Source organism: Elephas maximus, chromosome 1, assembly GCF_024166365.1.
Source record: "Elephas maximus indicus isolate mEleMax1 chromosome 1, mEleMax1 primary haplotype, whole genome shotgun sequence".
Classification (NCBI taxonomy): Eukaryota; Metazoa; Chordata; class Mammalia; order Proboscidea; family Elephantidae; genus Elephas; species Elephas maximus.
The window spans coordinates 220,903,429-220,924,658 of NC_064819.1; the positions used below are offsets into that span (position 1 = coordinate 220,903,429).

Sequence of the window (21,230 nt, forward strand, 5' to 3'; positions counted from 1 at the left end):
AATAATGGCGGCACAACATGAACAAGGTAATTGCTGCACTGTAAATGTGGAAGTTGTGTTGGTAGATGTTTTGGTGTTTGTCTCACCACAATTAAAAAAAAAGAGAAGAAAAAAAGAGTAAAGGGGCATGTAGAATAAATATCCACAACTTATTCTCAAAAAGTTAAAAAAAAATTAAAAGGTATAAGGAGAGAGTAAATGATAAAGCAAAAGGGGCAAAATATTAATAACTGGTTAAACTGGTAGAAAATACAGGGAAGTTCCTTATGCAATTCTTCCAACGTTTTTGCAAATTTGAAATCACATCAAAATAAAAAGATACAAAAACAACCACAAAAATCTGTCAAATTGCTAGTGGGAAAAATCTTGGCACAGGTGGAGTACAATGAAGGTTTTATTATATAACTCTGGCAAATTGGGTAATGAATAAAAATTACTGAAATTTGTGCAGTCTTCATTTTTAAAGATAATTTTCTCGTTTGTGAATATCAGCACCGTTTACCTTTTCCTCTCTTCCTTTATTCTGTTCTTTCTTTTCTCGACAACGAACAGTTTTCCCTCTGTCATTGTGAAGATTTTGGGCAGATGGACGGTGAGCTCTGACAGCTGTACTTGGGCGGTTACCGTGTGTTTTAGGGTCACTGCACTGAGGAGACTGGCGTTTTCTAGGTCCTGGTGAGGGTCTAATAAAAAAAGATCATGAAAATCATAATCAACTGCTGGAATTAGTTCAAATATGAATGAACACACACGCTAGTATATAACTTAGAGTCTACGAAATACAGAAATCAAGGCACACTTGCCAGTTAAAAATTATGCAGCAAAACTATGCACGACTGGATGTTCAGAGCATTTCAGTAAATATTAGTTTCATTCATTGTTATTTGCTGGCACTCGGTAATAGAAAGTGGGAAAAAATTGCCAGAGAAAAACCTAAAATTGAGAACATTTTATCCTTCATTTTTCTCAGTGAATTTTTTTAGAAGATGATTTTTCAATTTTAGCAACAATATGGCTTCGACGCTTTGATAGCTTGTTTGAGAACCACTGTTCTAGTCTAACTCCCTCACTTTACAGAGGAAAGACCTGAGGCCTAATTTGTTGTCGTTGAGTCTATTCTGACTCATAGTGACCCTACAGGACAGAGTAGAATTGCCCCATAGGGTTTCCAAGGCTGTAATGTTTATGGAAGCAGACTCCCGCGTCTTTCTTACACGGAGCAGTTGATGGGTTTGAACCACCGACCTTTCAGTCAGCAGGTGCGTACTTAACCACTGCACCACCAGGACTCCTTACCTAGAAGGGGTGAATGATTTTCTCAAAGACAGTCTTTGCTACTGCAAAGACAGAGCTGTTGCTGCTGTTAGTTGCCATCGAGCTGATGTCTGACTCATGGTAACCCCATGGGTGCAGACAGAACTGCTCCACAGGGTTTTCAAGACTGTGACCTCTTGGAAGCAGGTCAGTAGGCCTGGCTTCTGAGGTGCCTCTGAGGGGATTCAAACTGCCAATCTTTGGGCTAGTAGTTGAGTGATTCTCAGACGTTTCAATTTCCAGACCCATGCTCCTTTCCACATGATAAGTTTGTTGACAATACTTTAAGCTCGTTCACCAGAACATATTTTTGGCTTATTTCTACCTAAATTTAATTTATTGAAATAGATCAGAGTCACATGATAAAAATTCAAGAGTTATAAAAGGGCATTGGTTAAAAAAAAAAAAAAAATTCCTCCCTTTCCTGTCTCTTAGCCACCCAGTTGTCCTCCTAGATATGACCAATGCTCTACGTTTCTTGTGTTAATTTGCTTCTTAAAAGGTCCCCACTCACCTCCGTTCAACAGGTACAGGCAAGGACCAGACTTCTCCCTCAGAAGCTGGAAGCTCATGTTGTGTGGTTTTCAAGGGAGTGCTGTCCAGCTGAAAGCTCTCTAGTGTTTTCATGATATCCTTAACATGCTTAGCTTCCACATTTATTTCCTGCCAAACCTGATTTCAAAGGAGAATATGGCTCTTTAAATTTCTATAACAACATTTACTAGAGATGTCAGAAAACTTCCATTTTGACATCAGACATCCAGTAATCCATACAATTTATTCTGCTGAAATCTTAATAATGGCTCATTAACTATCTGTTTTCAAATGTAAAACTAAGTCTGACAAAATGAATTAATATCATGTTAATTAACATGGTTAATCAAACCATGTTATTGACTTACATTTCCTATTCAAATTGCATAGCAAATTGAAAAGTCAGCTATATCTTTAAAGTTTGACAAAAAGAATACTTTTGCTAGTTACAGCTTGATGGTTTCTATGCTATTTACATTTAAAATGCTGATCAGAATCCATTAATTTCCTAACTCACTAATGGATTATAATGTACAGTTTGAAAAATATGGCTTTAAACGACAAATGTCTAAATTCACATGCCAAAACCAAATGGAACCTGTTGCCGTCAAGTTGATTCTGACCCATAACGACCCTACAGGACAGAGTAGAAATGCCCCATAGGGTTTTCAAGGAGCAGTTGGTGGATTTGAACTGCCGGCCTTTTGGTTAGCAGCTGCATCACTTAACCACTGTGCCACCAGTATATGAGCTGGCCTAAGAGTAAAAGGTCTTAAAAGTCTTTCAGTGGCAAACTTAAGACTCCTTAAGAAATAAAATTGTTTCCCCTTATGATAATAAAAGGGATATGCGGGACGGACTTAAGGAAACAGGTTAAGTTCTCCAAGTTTCTTTTAAATAAATTAAGGGCAAATTATGGAATGACCTTGAGCATATCCCACCTGAATTTAGAGAACATGTGAACAATAGATTCAACACGCTGAACACTAATGACTGAAGACCAGATGAGTTGTGGAGTGACATCCATGACATCATACATGAAAGAGGTCACTGAAAACACAGGAAAGAAAAAAACAAGATGGATGCCAGAGGAGACTCTGAAACTCGCTGTCAAACATCAAGCACCTAAAGCAAAAGGAAGAAATGATGAAGTAAAAGAACTGAACAGAAGATTGCAAAGGATGGCTCAAGAAGACAAAGTATTATAACGACATGTGCAAAGAGGCGGAGATAGAAAACCAAAAGGGAAGAACATGTTCAACATTTCTCAAGCTGAAGGAACTGAAGAAAAAATTCAAGCCTCGAGTTGCAATAGCAAAGATTCTCTGGGGAAAATATTAAGCGATACAAGAAGCATCAAAAGAAGACTGAACTGGTCGACTTCCAACCATTTCAAGAGGTAGCGTATGATCAGGAACCAATGGTACTGAAGGAAGAAGTCCAATGTGCACTGAAGGCGTTGGTGAAAAACACGGCTCCAGGAATTGATGGAATATCAATTGAGATGTTTCAACAAACACATGCAGCGCTGGAGGTGCTCACTCAGCTATGCCAAGAAATATGGAAGACAGCTTCCTGGCTGACTGACTGGAAGAGATCCATAGTTATGCCTATTCCCAAGAAGGGTGATTCAACCAAATGTGGAAATTATAGAACAATATCATTAATATCACACGCAAGCAAAACTTTGCTGAAGATCATTCAAAAATGGCTGCAGTGGTATATTGACAAGGAACTGCCAGAAATTGAGGCCGGTTTCAGAAAAGGACGTGGAACCAGGGATATCATTGCTGATATCAGATGGATCCTGGCTGAAATCAGAGAATACCAGAGGGATGTTTACCTGTGTTTTATTGTCTGTGCACAGGCATTCAACTGTGTGGATCATAACAAACTAAGGATAACACTGAGAAGAAGAGAAATTCCAGAACACTTAATTGTGCTCGTGAGGAACCTGTACATAGACCAAGAGGCAGTTGTTCGGACAGAACAAGGGGATACTGAGTGGTTTAAAGTCAGGAAAGGTGTGCGTCAGGATTGTATCCTTTCACCATACCTATTCAATCTGTATGCAGAGCAAATAATCCGAGAAGCTGGACTATATGAAGAAGAACAGGGCATCAGGATTGGAGGAAGACTCGTTAACACCCTACATTATATAGATGACACAACCTTGCTTGCTGAAAGTGAAGAGGACTTGAAGCACTTACTAACGACGATCAAAGACGACAGACTTCAGTATAGATTACACCTCAACATAAAGAAAACAAAAATCCTTACAACTGGACCAATGAGCAACATCATGATAAACGGAGAAAAGACTGAAGTTGTCAAGGATTTCATTTTACTCAGATCTACAATCAACACCCATGGAAGCAGCCGTCAAGAAATCAAAAGACGCATTGCATTGAGCAAATCTATAGCAAAGAACCTCTTCAAAGTGTTGAAAAGCAAAGATGTCACCTTGAAGACTAAGGTGTGCCTGACCCAAGTCATGATATTTTCACTTGAATCATATGCAAGTGAAAGCTGGACAATGAATAGGGAAGACTGAAGAAGTGACACCTTTGAATTGTGGTGTTGGTGAAGAATATTGAATATACCATGGACTGCCAAAAGAATGAACAAATCTGTCTTGGAAGGAATACAACCAGAATGCTCCTTAGAAGCAAGGATGGCGAGACTGCGTCTTACATACTTTGGACATGTTGTCAGGAGGGATCAGTCCCTGGAGAAGGACATTATCCTTGGCAAAATATAGGGTCAGCAGAAAGGAGGAAGACCCTCAATGAGGTGGACTGACACAGTGGCTGCAACAATGAGCTGAAGCATAACAACAATGGTAAGGATGGCACAGGACCACGCAGTGTTTCGTTCTGTTGTGCACAGGGTCGCTGTGAGTTGGAGCCAATTCAATGGCACCTAACAACAACAACAATGTAATGGCATCAAAAAAAAAAAAAAAAAAACAGTTCAGTAAAAATCTGAGAGATAATATTCTACCTAGAAAACCAGCTCAAAAGATTACTTCTAATTTTTGTATCACTTCTTTCCTTCTGTGATGTAACTAAAGCTTGCTCTATATGGCATCCTCAACTAGACCTATTAATCCACAGTTTCTGCTTGTACATTTCTGCTGGTCCTCAGTGACTGAAGTTCCTCAGCTGGAATTCAAGTACGGGCTGCTTTATAACGTTCCACAGGGAATATGTTACCAGTGAGATGTATCATTTGTAATGTCAACAATGACTTAATAAAATCAACTCTAATTTTACCAAGTAAAAATCTGATGTAGAAAAAAATTTCAAAACTATTCCTTTTAAAAAATCCATTACATTTCAACAATCGAATGGAATTCGTAATAGTGACGATGGACATGGACTATTATTAACAAACTTTTAAGTAACACCATATACAAATCCATGTAATAAATTATACTTTCTTAATGAGTAACTGCATATAGCACTGGCAATCGATTTAAGTGATCTCTTCTGAGTACTTAGACCATTAATATAAACAGCAGACACAGTTCTTACCTGTTGCCATTTCTGCTGGAGGTATGTGTCTTTGACTGAGTATAGATACTTGTTCATTTGATCAAGAACTCCCTGATAATAGACCACTGCAGTGTCATAGTTTCCCAGCAATGCGTATTCCCGAGCCAACTTTACATTCTCACTAATCATAAGAAGACTCATGCTCAATTGTAAGCTAAAAAAGAAAAAAAAAAAAAATTTTTTTTCCGTATTAAATGTCTCTTAAGAACAGGTACTACAAAGAATTCTTTAAAAAGAATGCACTCTGGGGCTCCCTCAGGAAGGTCACCATCACGTACCCTGTTTCCAGTCTCTAGACACTTAAGTGTGCCCTTCCCACTCCTTCAAAGAAACGTCAAGGTTCCCACATCCAGCCCTACCACTGTGTCAAAATCCAGCTCAGGCAGCAGTTCTCCCAGTACATCTACCCCCTGAATTCCTCAGTTTAAAATAAGCTCTCCCTCTTCTAAAGTCCCCTGGCACTTTACTGGGATTTTTCGTCCCAAGGCACTTGTTTATTTTTTTAATTATACTTACATATATATGTCTTATTTCTATGAGACTAAGTTCTTTGACAGCAGGTTCTGCATTTGAAAGGTGTGAGAATGTATCCTCAGTACGAGACACAAAGGTCTTATTGGACACCTGCAGAATGAATGTTGAATGTTAGGTAAATGTTTTGGAAGGCAGCGTGGAATAGCAGAAAGCTATTATTTTGAAGCCATGTGTTTTTCGTTGTTGAGTGTTTTGTTGTTGGTTTGTGACTCTGGAGACCTCATGTGTTACAGGATAGAACTGCTCCACAGAGTTTTCTTGGCTGTAATCTTTATGGATGCAGATCACCAGGCCTGTTTCCTCTGAGGTGCCACTGGCTGGGTCTGAATTACCAACTTTTTGGTGACCAGGTGAGTGCAAACCATTTGCACCACCCAGGGACCATTAAAGCCACGTGTTTTGATGTCAGAAGAATTTTGTTTAGAATTGTAATTCTGCCACTTTTGGCACGTCCCTTAACTTTTCAAAGCCTCAGATTTTAAATCTGTAAAATTGGGATACTTCCAAGGGTAACTACTTCCAAGGGTAACTACTTCCAAGGGTTACACTGTGAAGAACAAATGACTATTTAAAGTACTCAGCATACTATTTGTAAAGAGCAGATTTTCAATAAATGCTAAATGCATCATCCCTGAAATTTTCTATATAGGAGAACCTAGCCCAAGGCTTTGCACTTAGCAGGTACTCAATACAAAATTGCAATGAGACTTTCAACTGAAATAAAGCAACATGTGTGCTGTAAAATTAAATCAATGACTGGTAGAGAGGGGGAGAAGGACTCATTTTTCCTTGTGTGACATGTTTTCTCAATGACAAATCCAAGAGACCCATGTACATGGAGGGCAGAGAGAAAGGACAATGTTTGACCCAGGTACCAATAATGTATTAGAACTGCTGCTTTACAGAGAAGAAGGAAAATCAAATGTGATAATGTTTGTCTTGTACAAATACACAGCGGCCTCCTTATGGATTGTTTGAAGTAGGTTAGTCCTTAGTATCCTCCCATCTCCTATTTTATGCCCCAAACTTTTTGATGGCTCCTCTACCCACATAGTCAAGAACCCAGTGTACCTTCAGTTGTCTAAAACCTTTCACTATAGTGACTCAAGCTAACCAGAGTCCAGCACTCCAAAATCACATCATTCTCTTCTTTCCCTCCTTAAACCAGCTTTCTTAGCATCTACCACTATGGAAATTAAAATCTGATTAAGCTAACTGACACTCAGCTTGGACAGAGGTATGAGAAAACTGATATTCTCACGTACTGTTGGTGGATGCACACACTGGTCCTTTGGCAAGTAATCTGGCAAGATGTGTGAAAATGTTAAATGTAAATACCCTGTCACACAACAATCCCACTTCTACACACATAATAACAGCTAACAGTTGAGCTCTTCAAATGTGCCAAACATTCACTGCCCTGGCTTTTTAAAAATAATACCACACAAGTCAGTCCTGGATAGAATCTGGAAAGAAATATTTGAAAAACAACTTGAAGTTTGTTTTTGTTACTGTGGCAAAACACTGGACTTGATCTACAGATTTGATTTGGTATGGCAGCTTTTATGTTTTTATCTATTTATTGTATGACATTTTATGATTTGAGGACATAACACAAACAATAATAACCATTTTTTGAGCACTTACACTGTACCAGGAACTGTCTAGCTCCGTTATAGCATTTTACATAAATTACCATATTTAATCCATGTAATAACTCTAGAAGATAAGTACTATTATTGTCTCCAGTTTACAAATGAGGTATCTGAGGGAAAGCAAGTTTAAGTGATTTAGCCAGGTCAACAGTTAGTAAGTAGTAATGGCAGGATTTTAACTCAGGTAGAGAGACTTTTGAGGCCATGCTCTTAACCACCATGATATGCTACCTTCTTCAATTAATCCTGCAAAAAGGTATAAAATTACATAGCTAAGGTGGGAATGTAAAATGGTACAGCCACTATGGAAAACAGTTTGGTGGTTCCTCAAAAAGTTAAACATAGAATTACCACATAATCCAGCAATTCCACTCCTAGGTATATACCCAAAAGACTTGAAAACAGGGACCAATGCTCACTGCAGCATTATTCACACCAAAAGGTGGAAACAACCGAAGTGTTCATCAACAGATGAATGGATAAATGAACTGTAATATATACATACAATGGAATATTATTCAGCCATAAAAAGAAAAGAAGTTCTAATAGATGCTGTAACATGGATAAACCTTGAAAACATTACGCTAAGTGAAATAAGCCAGACACAAAAGGATAAATATTGTATGATCCCACTTACATAAAATATCCAGAATAGACAAATGCATAGAGTCAGAAAGTAGATTAGTGGTTACCATGGGATGGGAGGAAAGGGCAGTTATTGCTTAACGAGTACAAAGCTTCTATTTGGGGTGATGAAAATGTTTTGGAAACAAATAATGGTGATGGCTGTACAATAGTGTACATATAACTAACACAACTGAATAGTGCACTTAAAAATGGTTAAAATGGCAAATTTTACATTATACATATTTTACAAAAAAAATTTAAGCAATAAAACTAAAAATCTGTGTAGGAATTTTTTAAATCTTTACTTTTGTGTTGCCATTTTCCATAAATGTAGATGGGAGTATCATTCTTTATTTTACATCTTGGGTATTTTCCCTTCAATACACAATACAAGCGAACGACAACAACAAAAAAAAACCCGTTGCCACTGAGTCAATTCCGGTTCAGAGCAACCCTACAGAACAGAGTAGAACTGCCCCATAGGGTTTCCTAGACACAGAAAATTTTTGCATACTCTTTTGGAAGTTGTGTGGTTACACAAAAAGAATTCATCTTATATACCAGTATGTGACCCTCATCATTAAAACCTTACCCTTCTCCTGAATAAGAAATAGTATTAGCATTAACAATTCCCACCCATTTCCACGGTTGTTGTATTACATGAGATAACGGATAGAAATCACATTCAAGTAGGTACCTGATGGCAGCTTTGTTGATGTTGGCAGTGATTACTATTATTTATTAACTGTACATAGGATGGTGAATGAAGTTCAGAGCCAGAAAGATCTGTGTGCTTAGGAGAGGGCAATGATTTGGATTAGGGTTGTAGCTGTGGAAATAACAAGAAGCAAATTTGAGACACTGTTGTGAAAGAACTGCTGAGATTACTAGTGAACTCATTGTATGGAGAAGAGGTTGAAAATGAAGTTTCAAGTCTGGGGAATGGAAAAAAATCATGAAAAATCACAGGGGCAAAAAAAAAGAACAGGAAGGACCACAGGAAAGCTGAGAAGAGGCAGACATATGAAGGAAATAAGATTATTATTATTTTTTTACCTCTTCTGTGTGTTAGTGGGATATCCAAATAGATGTGTCTCATAGATAAAGAGATGCAGCTTCTATACCCAGCTTAATTTAATCTGACCAAAGGTGTTTTTTAAAAAATTGTGCTTCCTGACCACCCCTGCACACACACACCTATGGTTAAGATCAAGTGATGCTCACAGCTTAAATCTGATGGAGAGAGTTCTAAGTCTGCCATGAGGTGTTCTGTGGAAAAAGAAAGAAAGAAAGAAAAAAAATACACACATGCCAAGAGAATTTCCTGAGTTTAATTCATTGTAGAAAGTTTAGCTCATGGGCGAGGCAAGGAGGATGATGGTAGAGCAACCAACAATCAGACTATGTGTTAGACATAGAATCAAAAAGATTTTCTGCCAAATAACCCAGAATTAGGAAGCAAGATTAACAGTCAGGAAAAGCCTGGTGGAAGACCTAAAAATCAGGACTGCTTTACCAGAGTGGAAGAGTGCAGGTACTGTGCTGCTTATGACAGTAATTAGTGGGAGATGGGGTCACAACTTCAATGGAGAAGCAGGGATGTCAAAATCCCGCCGACCACCTCAGGCTTCTACTCTTTGCAGTTCTTATTCTCTACCAGTTACAGATATAATTGTTGATCCTTTAACCAGTTAGTACTGATTAATGCATGCCATGCATTATGTATAGGAATATATATTAGGATCTTCAAGCATCTTTCATCTCAGAAGCAGCTTCAATACCCAAGTACGAGGCAGACAGGAAGCCAAGGCAGCTGCTCGACCTCTTTCTGTCACTCAATTCTAGAAGGTGAATAGATCCCAGAACCTAATACAAAATCCTGAAAAACCACTGAAATGACAGATGGCAATCGGGTCCCAGTATGTGTGGAGTACATGGCAGACCAGAGACAAATAGGGCCAGGTGAGATTTTTCTAGCTGTGCCACTTTTGACTTCCATTGCCTTGGCTAATCCTTGGCCATCTCATTTCCCTTTCTACCAGAGGAAAGAAGACCAGCAGTGCTAGCCCAGTATCAGATGGAAAGAGCAGAATAAACTGGGCAAACTTCTGCCTGGGTAGAGTGGGGAGTTGATAAAAAGGAGCTAGGATTACTCTTTCACTCACCTTAGGCTAGATCATTACAACTAGAAAAAAACAGTTCTGAGAAAAGCAATGTCCAGGCTGAGGATTTCTGAATGGCAGGACTGGGTCAGGGGACAATCTCAAAATGATGCAGAGTGGTTAACACAACACCAGAGACTCACCACATCCCACCACCTTAAGAACAAATGAACTGAGCAGAGCCATCAATTCAAGAAGCCAGGAAAAGACCAACAGGAGTAAACCAAAAGTATAAGAACAGAAAAAATAAAGGGCAGAACTTAAACAAGAACAAAAATCAAAAGAAAATCCAAAAAAATTGGAAAAGATTTATAAAACCAAAATCTGGGTCTTTGAAAAATCTACAGACAAATCTCTAGCAAGACATATCAAGCAAAAAAAATAAAATAAAGCATACACAAAAATAAACAAAATGAAAAAGAAGAAATAACTACACAGATCCAAAATTAAAGAAAATGAAATTTTAATAAAGGACATTCTCCTTTAAAAAGCTCCAAGCCCAGGAAGTTTTTATAGGTGGGTTTTTAGCTAACTTCTGTACAGAAGATAATTCCATTCACAAAAAAGGTGATCCACAAAAAAGTTGATCTGAAAGCCAAGGGAAAAGTTGACCAACTCTTTATGAGGCTGAAATTACCTTAATTTTAAAACTGATTAAGAACAATACAATGCCCACTTCACTTATGAATACAGGTATGGAAATCTTAAAACAAAATAAAACATTAACTACCAAGTTCAACAATGCATCAAAACACACACACACACACACACACACAATATACTACTCAAAGCGATCTACAGATTCAACACAATCCCAATCAAAATTCCAACAGCCTTCTTTGCAGAAATAGAAAAACCAATCCTTAACTTTACAAGTAATGTCAAGAGGCCTTAAATAGCTAAAGCAATGTTGAAAGAAAAGAACAAAGTAGGAGCACTCACACTTTCTGAGTTTAAAACATACAGAGCTTGGGTGCTAACCAAAAGTTGGTGGTTTGAATCCACCAGCTGCTTCGTGGGAGGAAGACTTGGCAGTCTGTTTCTGTAAAGATTACAACCTTGGAAGCCCAATGGGGCAGTTCTACTCTGTCCTATAGGGTCGCTACGAGTTGGAATCGACTTGAGGGCAACAAGTTTTCCCTTATATAAACAGACAAGAAAAGGCAAATGTACAGAGGCCAAAGTTTATTAGTGATTAACAGGAGCGGGGGTCAAGGGGAAAAAAGGGTTAGTGGTGATAGAAACACTGCACTGATTAAGGGTAGGGTTGCACAGTCCACTAATGTAATTGCTGTCAATAAGCTGTACACATGTAAAAAGCTGCATTGGCAAAAGTTGTGCGATAGATATACACAAAAAAAAAAAAAAAAAGAGTAGCTGCTGAGGCTGCTTATGCACAACCAAAAACCTCATGGGATTTGGTTTCTTGGTTTGGAGGATTAGGGTCATGGTTTCATGGGACATCCCAGTTAACTGGCCTAATGACGTGGTTAGTGTTTCTGTTTTACCTCCTAGTTCGCTGAGTAGTGCCTGGAGTCTTAAAAGCTTGCAAGCAGCCATTCAAGGCACAACAATTGGTCTCTATTCACCTGCAGCAACAGAGGAAGAAGGAGAGTCAGGCATAGGAGGAGGATATGGAACTTGTAGCTAATTGCCACCATGAACAACTGCCTCCTTTGCCATAAGACCAGAAGAACTGGATAGTGCCGCCATCTACCATTACTGAACATTTTGATCAATGAGTTGTCGGAAGAATTCTAATCAAAAAGTGGAAAATGCAGAACAGAATTTCAAATTCTCATGGACTACAGACTTTCTCCCCGACGTGTCTGTCGGTTTGTTGTACTGTGGGGGCTTGTGTGTTGCTGTGATGCTGGAAGCTATGCCACCGGTATTCAGATACCAGCAGGGTCACCCATGGAGGACAGGTTTCAGTGGAGCTTCCAGACTAAGACAGGCTAGGGAGAAGGACCCGGCAGTCTACTTCTGAAAAGAATTAGCCAGTGAAAACCTTATGAAGAGCAGCGGAACATTGTCTGATGACGTGCTGGAAGATGAGCTCCCCAGGTTGGAGGGCACTCAAAAGATGACTGGGGAAGAGCTGCCTCCTCAACATACAGTCAACCTTAATGACGTGGATGGAGTAAAGCTTTCGAGACCTTCATTTGCTGATGTGGCACGACTCAAAATGAGAAGAAACGGCTGCAAACATCCATTAATAAGTGGAACGTGGAATGTATGAAGTATGAATCTAGGAAAATTGGAAATTGTCAAAAATGAAATGGAACGCATAAACATCTATATCCTAGGCATTAGTGAGCTGAAATAGACTGGTATTGGCCATTTTGAATTGGACAATCATATAGTCTATTATGCTGGGAAGGACAACTCGAAGAGGAATGGTGTTGCATTCATCGTCAAAAAGAACGTTTCAAGATCTATCCTGAAGTGCAACGCTGTCAGTGATAGGATAATATCCATACACCTACAAGGAAGACCAGTTAATATGACTATTATTCAAATTTATGTACCAACCACTAGGGCCAAAGATGAAGAAATAGAAGATTTTTATCAGCTGCTGCAGTCTGAAATTGATCGAACATGCAATCAAGATGCATTGATAATTACTGGTGACTGGAATGCAAAAGTTGGAAACAAAGAAGGATAGGTAGTTGGAAAATATGGCCTTGGTGATAGAAACAATGCCAGAGACTGAATGATGGAATATTGCAAGACTGATGACTTCTTCATTGCAAATACCTTCTTTCACGAACATAAACTGCGACTATACACATGGACCTCGCCAGATGGAACACACAGAAATCATACTGACTACATGTGTGGAAAGAGACGATGGAAAAGCTCAATATCATCAGTCAGAACAAGGCCAGGGGCCGACTGTGGAACAGACCATCAATTGCTCATATGCAAGTTCAAGCTGAAACTGAAGAAAATCAGAGCAAGGCCATAAGAGCCAAAATATGACCTTGAGTATATCCCACCTGAATTTAGAGCCCATCTCAAGAATAGATTTGACGCATTGAACACTAGTGACCAAAGACCAGACGAGTTGTGGACTGACATCAAGGACCATCAACCATGAAGAATGCAAGAGGTCACTGAAAAGACAGGAAAGAAAGAAAAGACCAAGATGGATGTCAGAGTAGACTCTGAAACTTGCTCTTGAGCGTTGAGCAGCTAAAACAAAAGGAAGAATTGATGAAGTAAAAGAGCTGAACAGAAGATTTCAAAGGGCCTCTCGAGAAGACAAAGTATTATGACATGTGCAAAGAGCTGGAGATGGAAAACCAAAAGGAAGAACACGTTTGGCATTTTTCAAGCTGAAAGAACTGAAGAAAAAATCCAAGCCTCGAGTTGCAATAGTGAAGGATTCCATGGGGAAAATATTAAATGATGCAGGAAGCATCAAAAGAAGATGGAAGGAATACAGAGTCATTATACTAAAAAGAATTAGTGGATATTTAATCATTTCAAGAGGTGGCACATGATCAGGAACCGATGGTACTGAAGGAAGAGGTCCAAGCTGCTCTGAAGGCACAGGTGAGAAACAAGGCTCCAGGAATTGATGGAATACCTATTGAGATGTTTCAACAAACAGATGCAACGCTGGAAGTGCTCACTCATCTATGCCAAGAAATATGGAAGAGAGCTTCCTGGCCAACTGACTGGAAGAGGTCCACATTTATCCCTATTCCCAAAAAAGGTGATCCAACTGAATGTGGAAATTACAGAACAATATCATTAATATCACACGCAAGCAAAATTTTGCTGAAGATCATTCAAAAACGGCTGCAGCAGTATATCAACAGGTAACTGCCAGAAATTCAGGCCGGTTTCAGAAGAGGACATGGAACCAGGGATATCATTGCTGATGTCAGATGGATCCTGGCTGAAAGCAGAGAATACCAGAAGGATGTTTACCTGTGTTTTATTGACTATGCAAAGGCATTCGACTGTGTGGATCATAACAAACTATGGATAATACTGAGAAGAACGGAATTCCAGAACACTGAATTGTGCTTAGGAGGAACCTTTACGTAGATCAAGAGGCAGTTGTTCGGACAGAACAAGGGGATACTGATTGGTTTAAAGTCAGGAAAGGTGTGCGTCAGGGTTGTATTCCTTCACCATACCTATTTCATCTGTATGCTGAACAAATAATCCGAGAAGCTGGACTACATGAAGAAGAACGGGGCATCAGGATTGGAGGAAGACTCATTAACAACCTGCATTCTACAGATGACACAATCTTGCTTGCTGAAAGTAAAGAGGACTTGAAGCACTTACTAATGAAGATCAAAGACCACAGCCTTCAGTATGGATTACACCTCAACATAAAGAAAACAAAAATCCTTACAACTGGACCAATGAGCAACATCATGATAAACGGAGGAAAGATTGAAGTTGTCAAGGATTTCATTTTACTTGGATCCACAATCAACAGCCATGGAAGCAGCAGTCAAGAAATCAAAAGACGCATTGCACTGGGCAAATCTACTGCAAAGGACCTCTTCGAAGTGTTGAAGAGCAAAGATGTCACCCTGAAGACTAAGGTGACCCTGACCCAAGCCATGGTATTTTCAATCACATCATATACATGTGAAAGCTGGACAGTGAATAAAGAAGACTGAAGAAGAGTTGACGCCTTTGACTTGCGGTGTTGGCCAAGAATATTGAATATACCAAGGACTGCCAAAAGAACGAACAAATCTGCCTTGGAAGAAGTGCGGCCAGAATGCTCCTTAGAGGCAAGGATGGTGAAACTGCATCTTACATACTTTGGACATGTTGTCAGGAGGGATGAGTCCCTGGAGAAGGACATCATGCTTGGAAGAGTATAGGGTCAGCAGAAAAGAGGAAGTCCCTTAACAAGGTAGACTGGCACAGTGGCTGCAATGATGGGCTCAAGCATAGCAACCATTGTAAGGATGGTGTGGGACCGGGTAGTGTTTCGCTCTGTTGTGCATGGGGTCGCTATGAGTCGGAACCGACTCGACAGCACCTAACAAGAACAACAGACCTTCTGGAGCCATGTGGGCTGGGTGAACCCCTCAAAGTACTGCCCTGAGATAATTTTTAAATCTGAAACCAAAAGTATCTCCTGAAGTCTTCTTAAAACTGCAGTTCAGCTTAACTAATAAAAACTGCCTGCTTTGAGCATTATGCTCTTTGATATGGGATCAAAGTGACAAGAGCAACTCAAAAGATTAGACAGGAACCTTAGGGGGCAGTGAGTTTACGTTAATGGGGGGACAACTCAGAAAAAGAATGTAAGAATGGTTGCACAATTCAAAGAAATGGAATCAATGTCATTGAATTATACATTCAGAAACTGTTTTGCTGTGTATATTTTCAATATCAACAACAAACTAAATAAAATTAAAACAAACACATACGCATATCATGATTAAGAAGGGTTTAAAGGTAAGGTTTCACCTTTTTTCACCCCAGGAATCCAAGGGTGACTTAAGATCGGAAAATCCATCATTGTAATTCATCACACTAATGGACAAAAGGACTTTACAGGGAAATGACTACAGAGCATAAAGAGCAATTCATGGAAATAGAAAACCCAATGGCTAACATGTACAGGACACTAGTAACAAATGAACGCAAATGAAAGCAATGAGAGGTTCCTTTTACATTTACCAGGTTTAAAAAAAATTACTAAGTCCAATAATACTAAGTATCGGCAAGGATTTGGGGAGGGGGAGAAAGCCTCACATATAATTTATGGGCATAAACTGTACAGCTGTTTAGGAGAACAATCTGGCAGTACTTAGGGAAATTACGTATGCATATGTATTTTTTGACCCAACGATCCCAGTCTTGTGCAAATATTCCAGAGTCAGTCTCACAAAGATCCATAAAGGGACTTGGAATTAGATGTTTAGGAGTGCCTGGGTGGCTCAGAAGGTAAAGCACCTGACTAGGTTCTAGCCAAAACACTGGGGTTCGAACTCACTTAGAAGTGCCTTGGAAGACAGGCCTGGTGAGCTGCTTTTGAAAGGTCACAGCCTTGAAAACCCTACAGAGGGGTTCTTCTATGCACACATGGGGTCCCCATGAGTCTACTCCACAGCCAATAACAACAAGGACGTACACACGTTAATGACAGAACGTCTGGGAAATCAGAGCTGGAGGCAGTCTGTTTATTCGCTGCTGAAAGAATGCAGAAGAAAATATGTGAATGAAAAAAAAAAACTGTGAATGAACGTTATGTAGGACCATGTAGCGGAAACAACGAACACAATTTACAAATTGCAGCATGGATAGATCATCAAAATACAGAGTTGGGTGAAAAAAATCTTAGACACAGAACAAGACTTAAGTCCCAATATCATTTTATAAATGAAAAAGCCATACATTATATAAAACTTTTTAAAGGATACATACATATCTAAGAACATATACTGAGTGTCTATGGAGGCTGAGGTAGGGAAATGTGAGTAGCGAAAGGACTGGGGCAGGGAGGACAAAAAAACACAATAAGAGAAAAAGTCCTTATATACATAATGATATTGACCTCTAAGATGGCTCTCGATGATCCCTGCCTCCTGGTATTCATACCGTTGGGTAATTACTTCCCCACTCAATGTGGACTTCTAACAAACAGAATATGCAAAAATAATGAAATGTCATTTCCAACATCAGACTGTGACTTTCATCTTGCTTGCCCTCTCTCTCTCTTGCTGGTGCACTCTAAGGAAAACCAGCTACCATGTTGTGAGCTGCCTTGTGACAGGCTCACACAGCAAAGAACTGAGGGAGACTCCAGGCCAACAACCAGTGAGGAGCTGAAGCCGTAGCTGAATGGCCACAAGGAACTGAATTCTGCCAACAACCATGTGAGTGACCTTGGGAGCAGATCTTCTCCAAGTTAAGCACTGAGATGACTACACTGAGGGCTGATACCTTGATTACAGCCTTGTGAAAGACCCTGGGTCAGGGCACTCAGCTAAGCCCTTCCCAGATTCCTGATCCACAGAAACTGTGAGATAATAAATGTTTGTTTTAAGGCACTATGTTTTGGGGTAATTTGTTATGTAGCAATACAGTTATAAACTGAGGTCTATGAGTAACTCAAGACTGAGACTGAACAGCTGAGGTCCAACAGGAAACGAAGGAAATCCTGTGACCTAAATAGTTACTCCCTGAAGTCATAACCACTGACAATATTCTATCCAAATAAAAGCTCCATAGTCAAGGATCATGTCTCTCTGTTATTCACTGCTATATCCCCAGTACTAAGAACCATGTTTGGCACACAGCAGATAGTCAGTAATCTTTGAACGAAAATACTTCCAGGTTTTTGTCTTAACTAAGATTTCTTACTTTTGTCCAGTTCCCACCCCTCTGCACTCTCACATTCTTTGATCCTCAACTCATCACCACCAGAGCTAGGGTTATTGCTTAACACCTGCATAATCACTGCTGCCTTGAAGCCACACGTGCCCTATAGTGACATCTAGTCTGAGCAACAGTGTTAGAACAGTATAAACAGGCCCAACTGCTGGACGTATACAGTTGATGTGAATGAGTTTGGATGTCGGGCCTCTCATGTCTTTTCCCCTCTCCCTCCTTGCTTAAGACTCCTTCCATATCTTTCTTCCCATTCGCATTAGAAGAAAAAAAAAAATCTGAATTAAGGTGCTATTTATATATATAGGTGATCTTTTGTTTACTTTTCTTTTTGAGGGCCATTGTTCAACGGTCCCAAACTCAGAAGTCACTCCAGGCTTTGTTTAAAGGTTCTGTGTTACGAAGTTCTCTTTCTAGTGAGATAAAATTTGTTAGCAGACAATGAATTGTCATTTTCTAACAAAAAGAAATGTAAAGTCAATCCAAGGCCATATTAACAAAGGACCTGAAAAATTCTTGGTTATCAAAGGAATAACGTATTTACTGAAAACAGTCACAAAGCAAGCATTAGGTAACCAAATATTAGACAAAAATAATTTTTCCTAATCCTTTCATAGTCTCTAAGCCTAAAATATCCTTTTCAAATGAATGAAAACACTGTAAACTTATGATTCTCCAATTATCAAGAATATGTCTTTATCACTGCTAAAATCATACTGTAGAAAGACAGAAAAGGGGTCTACCTTGCACAATACCTGGCAATATTTGACGAAATAAACGTATTTCCAGAAAGGTTGACAGACCGAGTTTTAATCAACAAAAGTGGTAAACGCTACCCATAAAAAATGAGACTGTCCAAAAATTCAGACTCTTGGTTAGACATATCGTTAGAGAGAGAAATAAGCTCCGGCTATGCCTCATTTACTTCGCTGTCAGCTTTTCCTTTGGGTTAACCTATCAGAATCACCCTTTTGCTTATATGGTTTGAAGGCGTGAGTTGGTTAATGACTAAATTCATCTATTTAAACTGAGTAACGAGGGCAGTGGGTGGTTTTTTTAACATGCAAGTGAAATTGTAAATCAAGTAACAGAGCCCATTTTTCAAAATTAATACTACTGTAAATCAATAACAGAGCCCATGTTTTTTAAAACTAATACTAAAAACTCAATTTTCCATTAAGATTCCTAGGAAATTTCACGTCTGATGCAATGTGGCACCTCTACCAGAAGATCAAAATACTTGAGTTCTAAGATTCCTATTCTCTACAAAAACAACAAATGCAGCCCCTGCCCCTCTTACTAAAAAAAAAAAAAAAAAATTTCTTTTTTTTTAGGCTAGGTTCTACCTATACTGTAGTTTTTAACGTCCTACCCATAGGTCATTCATTCAAGAAATATTTAAGGATCACCTACTGAGCATTCGTTCAAGAAATATTTACGAAGCACTTACTGAGCTGAAAGGAAGTGCACTGAAGACAAAAATAAGTAAGACGGAATTAGCCCTCAAAATCTTTGAAGTGTAGTAGAAAGGTTATCTCTTTAGGTGTTTTTTTTTCTTTGCTAAGTAAGAGCAAACAAGCATAGGATATTAAACACAGGATAAAGAGTCAATAACGATGCTGGAAGCCTGCTAATGTTTTTCAAAAATTCATCTGCAAAACTTATTTCCTAAAATAAAAACAGAACATGATTGCTGGTTAAGCAATTTTCGGAATGGTCATCTCTGGGATATGAATGCAATCATGATGCTAATTTAAAGTGTCACTGATGATTATGAAAAAGCAGAATAAATGAGGGACCCATGACTAATTATAACATGGCATACGTTTTCCTTACCTTTATAATCATCACATGATAAATACTCAAGCACAGGAAAGCTACCACCGTAAAAAACAACACCAAAAGTAACCCTGCTCAGAAAATATATACATATAAAAGTCTACATTATATGTATTTGGTAAACTTTCCCTCAAAAGAAGGATAACTGGATAATTTTCAGTTTACTCTAAACAAAAATAAATCAGTGAGTATAGCAATTAAAACACAAACTAAACGCCATTTCAAGCCATCTCAATAAACACAAGCGAAATCTATTTAGCATGTTATCAACTTTGACCATATTGATTTGATATGCTATCTTTTTTAAACAGTCAAGTCGCTAAAAAAAAAAAAAAGGCGTTGTTGTAAACAGCATTTCAACGATGTTAATACAGTAAATTCTACATGATGCCCTAAGACTACAAATTTTCAAATCGAGACGCCAGTTTGAAAGTAAGTTGCAGCCTTCCTTGTATGCTACGTAGTAATTCCAAGTACTAAATCCATAACATGTAAAAGCTTCTTGAATAACCAAAGCCATAAAAGAGCTTTATATTGCTTTTCACAGTCTAGGAATGTTGGAAAGTTGATCAGCACTGCCTCCTTTTTTTTTTAAGGCATGATATATGCCACAAGTTATTAATATAAGACAAAGAGTTCAGATGCTATTTCTTTGTGTAAGAACTCACTGATTACAAAACCATCTCCTTTGGAAAAGAAAACAGGACTTCATGTTGAGACATTTTGGCCCTTATAAATATTACGCAAACCATTCTTGACACCTTATGTTCTGTCCTTGCGGCCGTGGCAAAGATCCATCGCACACATTCTAAAACATTCGGAATGCTTTCAAAAGTAACTAAAGGTCTGGTTTCAAGAAGAAAGACATAAATTAGTGCTTTCAAGAGAAAAGGGCGCACCACTGTGCTGCTAAAAGCTGGTAACTGATATAAAAGTAACAATTCGCAGTTAAGGCCGGAGATTATCCACGGTAAGGCACTTGAGGGTCCATGCTTACCTCTATCTCCGTCACCATATACGGTATGAAACAAATGTTTCGAGGGATACGTTTTCTAAAAGGTACCAACTCCATAAACCTCCCAGAGGACGACCAGCTCTAGAATAATCTAAATAAGAAATTAACACCCTCAACGATAACACACCAACTAAAAAAATACAAGAAAGGAAGCTACATCCCTATGTCGTGGTTTTTCAGGAGGAAGGGTTTCCGGGCCTGGGGCGCGCACGGGTTCCGGAGAGCACCAGCCAGAACTGCACAGAATTAAAAACCGGTTCTCTCGGCCGGACACTTCCCTCAAGACACGGGCCAGGGGGTGGGATCTGCAGAGCCCCCGAAGAGTGCCTGGCTGGACAGGATTCCTCAGGAAGGAGGAGAACAGTCACCTGAGCCACAGGTGTCGGCGACAAGAGCTAGGACCCGAGACACCGACGCATGCATGGGCAGGCTCTCACCGGAGGCCCCCTGAAGCCCTCGGCGGCCCGGGCACCTGGGTCCCCACGGCACCGGGGAGCGAACACTCACCTGTGGCGGCCGAGGCTCCTGGGGAAGCCGCCCACAGCCAGGCGGAGGGGAAAGGGCCGAGAGCGGCTCCCGGCAGCCAGAAAGTCAGACTCAGCCCCAAACC

The 21,230-nt window shown here is 39.4% G+C and overlaps 1 protein-coding gene across 3 annotated transcripts in view; it reads right to left on the reverse strand.

The window, feature by feature from the left end:
• KATNA1 (katanin catalytic subunit A1) overlaps positions 1–21,230 on the reverse strand; it is a 39,506-nt gene extending 18,276 nt beyond the window's left edge. The window contains exons 1-5 of one of the 3 annotated variants that reach the window (XM_049903190.1): positions 21,128–21,215; positions 5,922–6,029; positions 5,385–5,559; positions 1,829–1,986; positions 503–683 (exon numbers count right to left, since the gene is read on the reverse strand). In XM_049903190.1, coding sequence (XP_049759147.1) covers positions 503–683; positions 1,829–1,986; positions 5,385–5,546 — 501 coding nt within the window. In that variant the 5' untranslated portion in view covers positions 5,547–5,559; positions 5,922–6,029; positions 21,128–21,215. Of the gene's footprint in view, positions 1–502; positions 684–1,828; positions 1,987–5,384; positions 5,560–5,921; positions 6,030–21,127 lie in introns of those variants that run through there. The other 2 variants (XM_049903209.1, XM_049903201.1) reach the window with 2 other exon arrangements.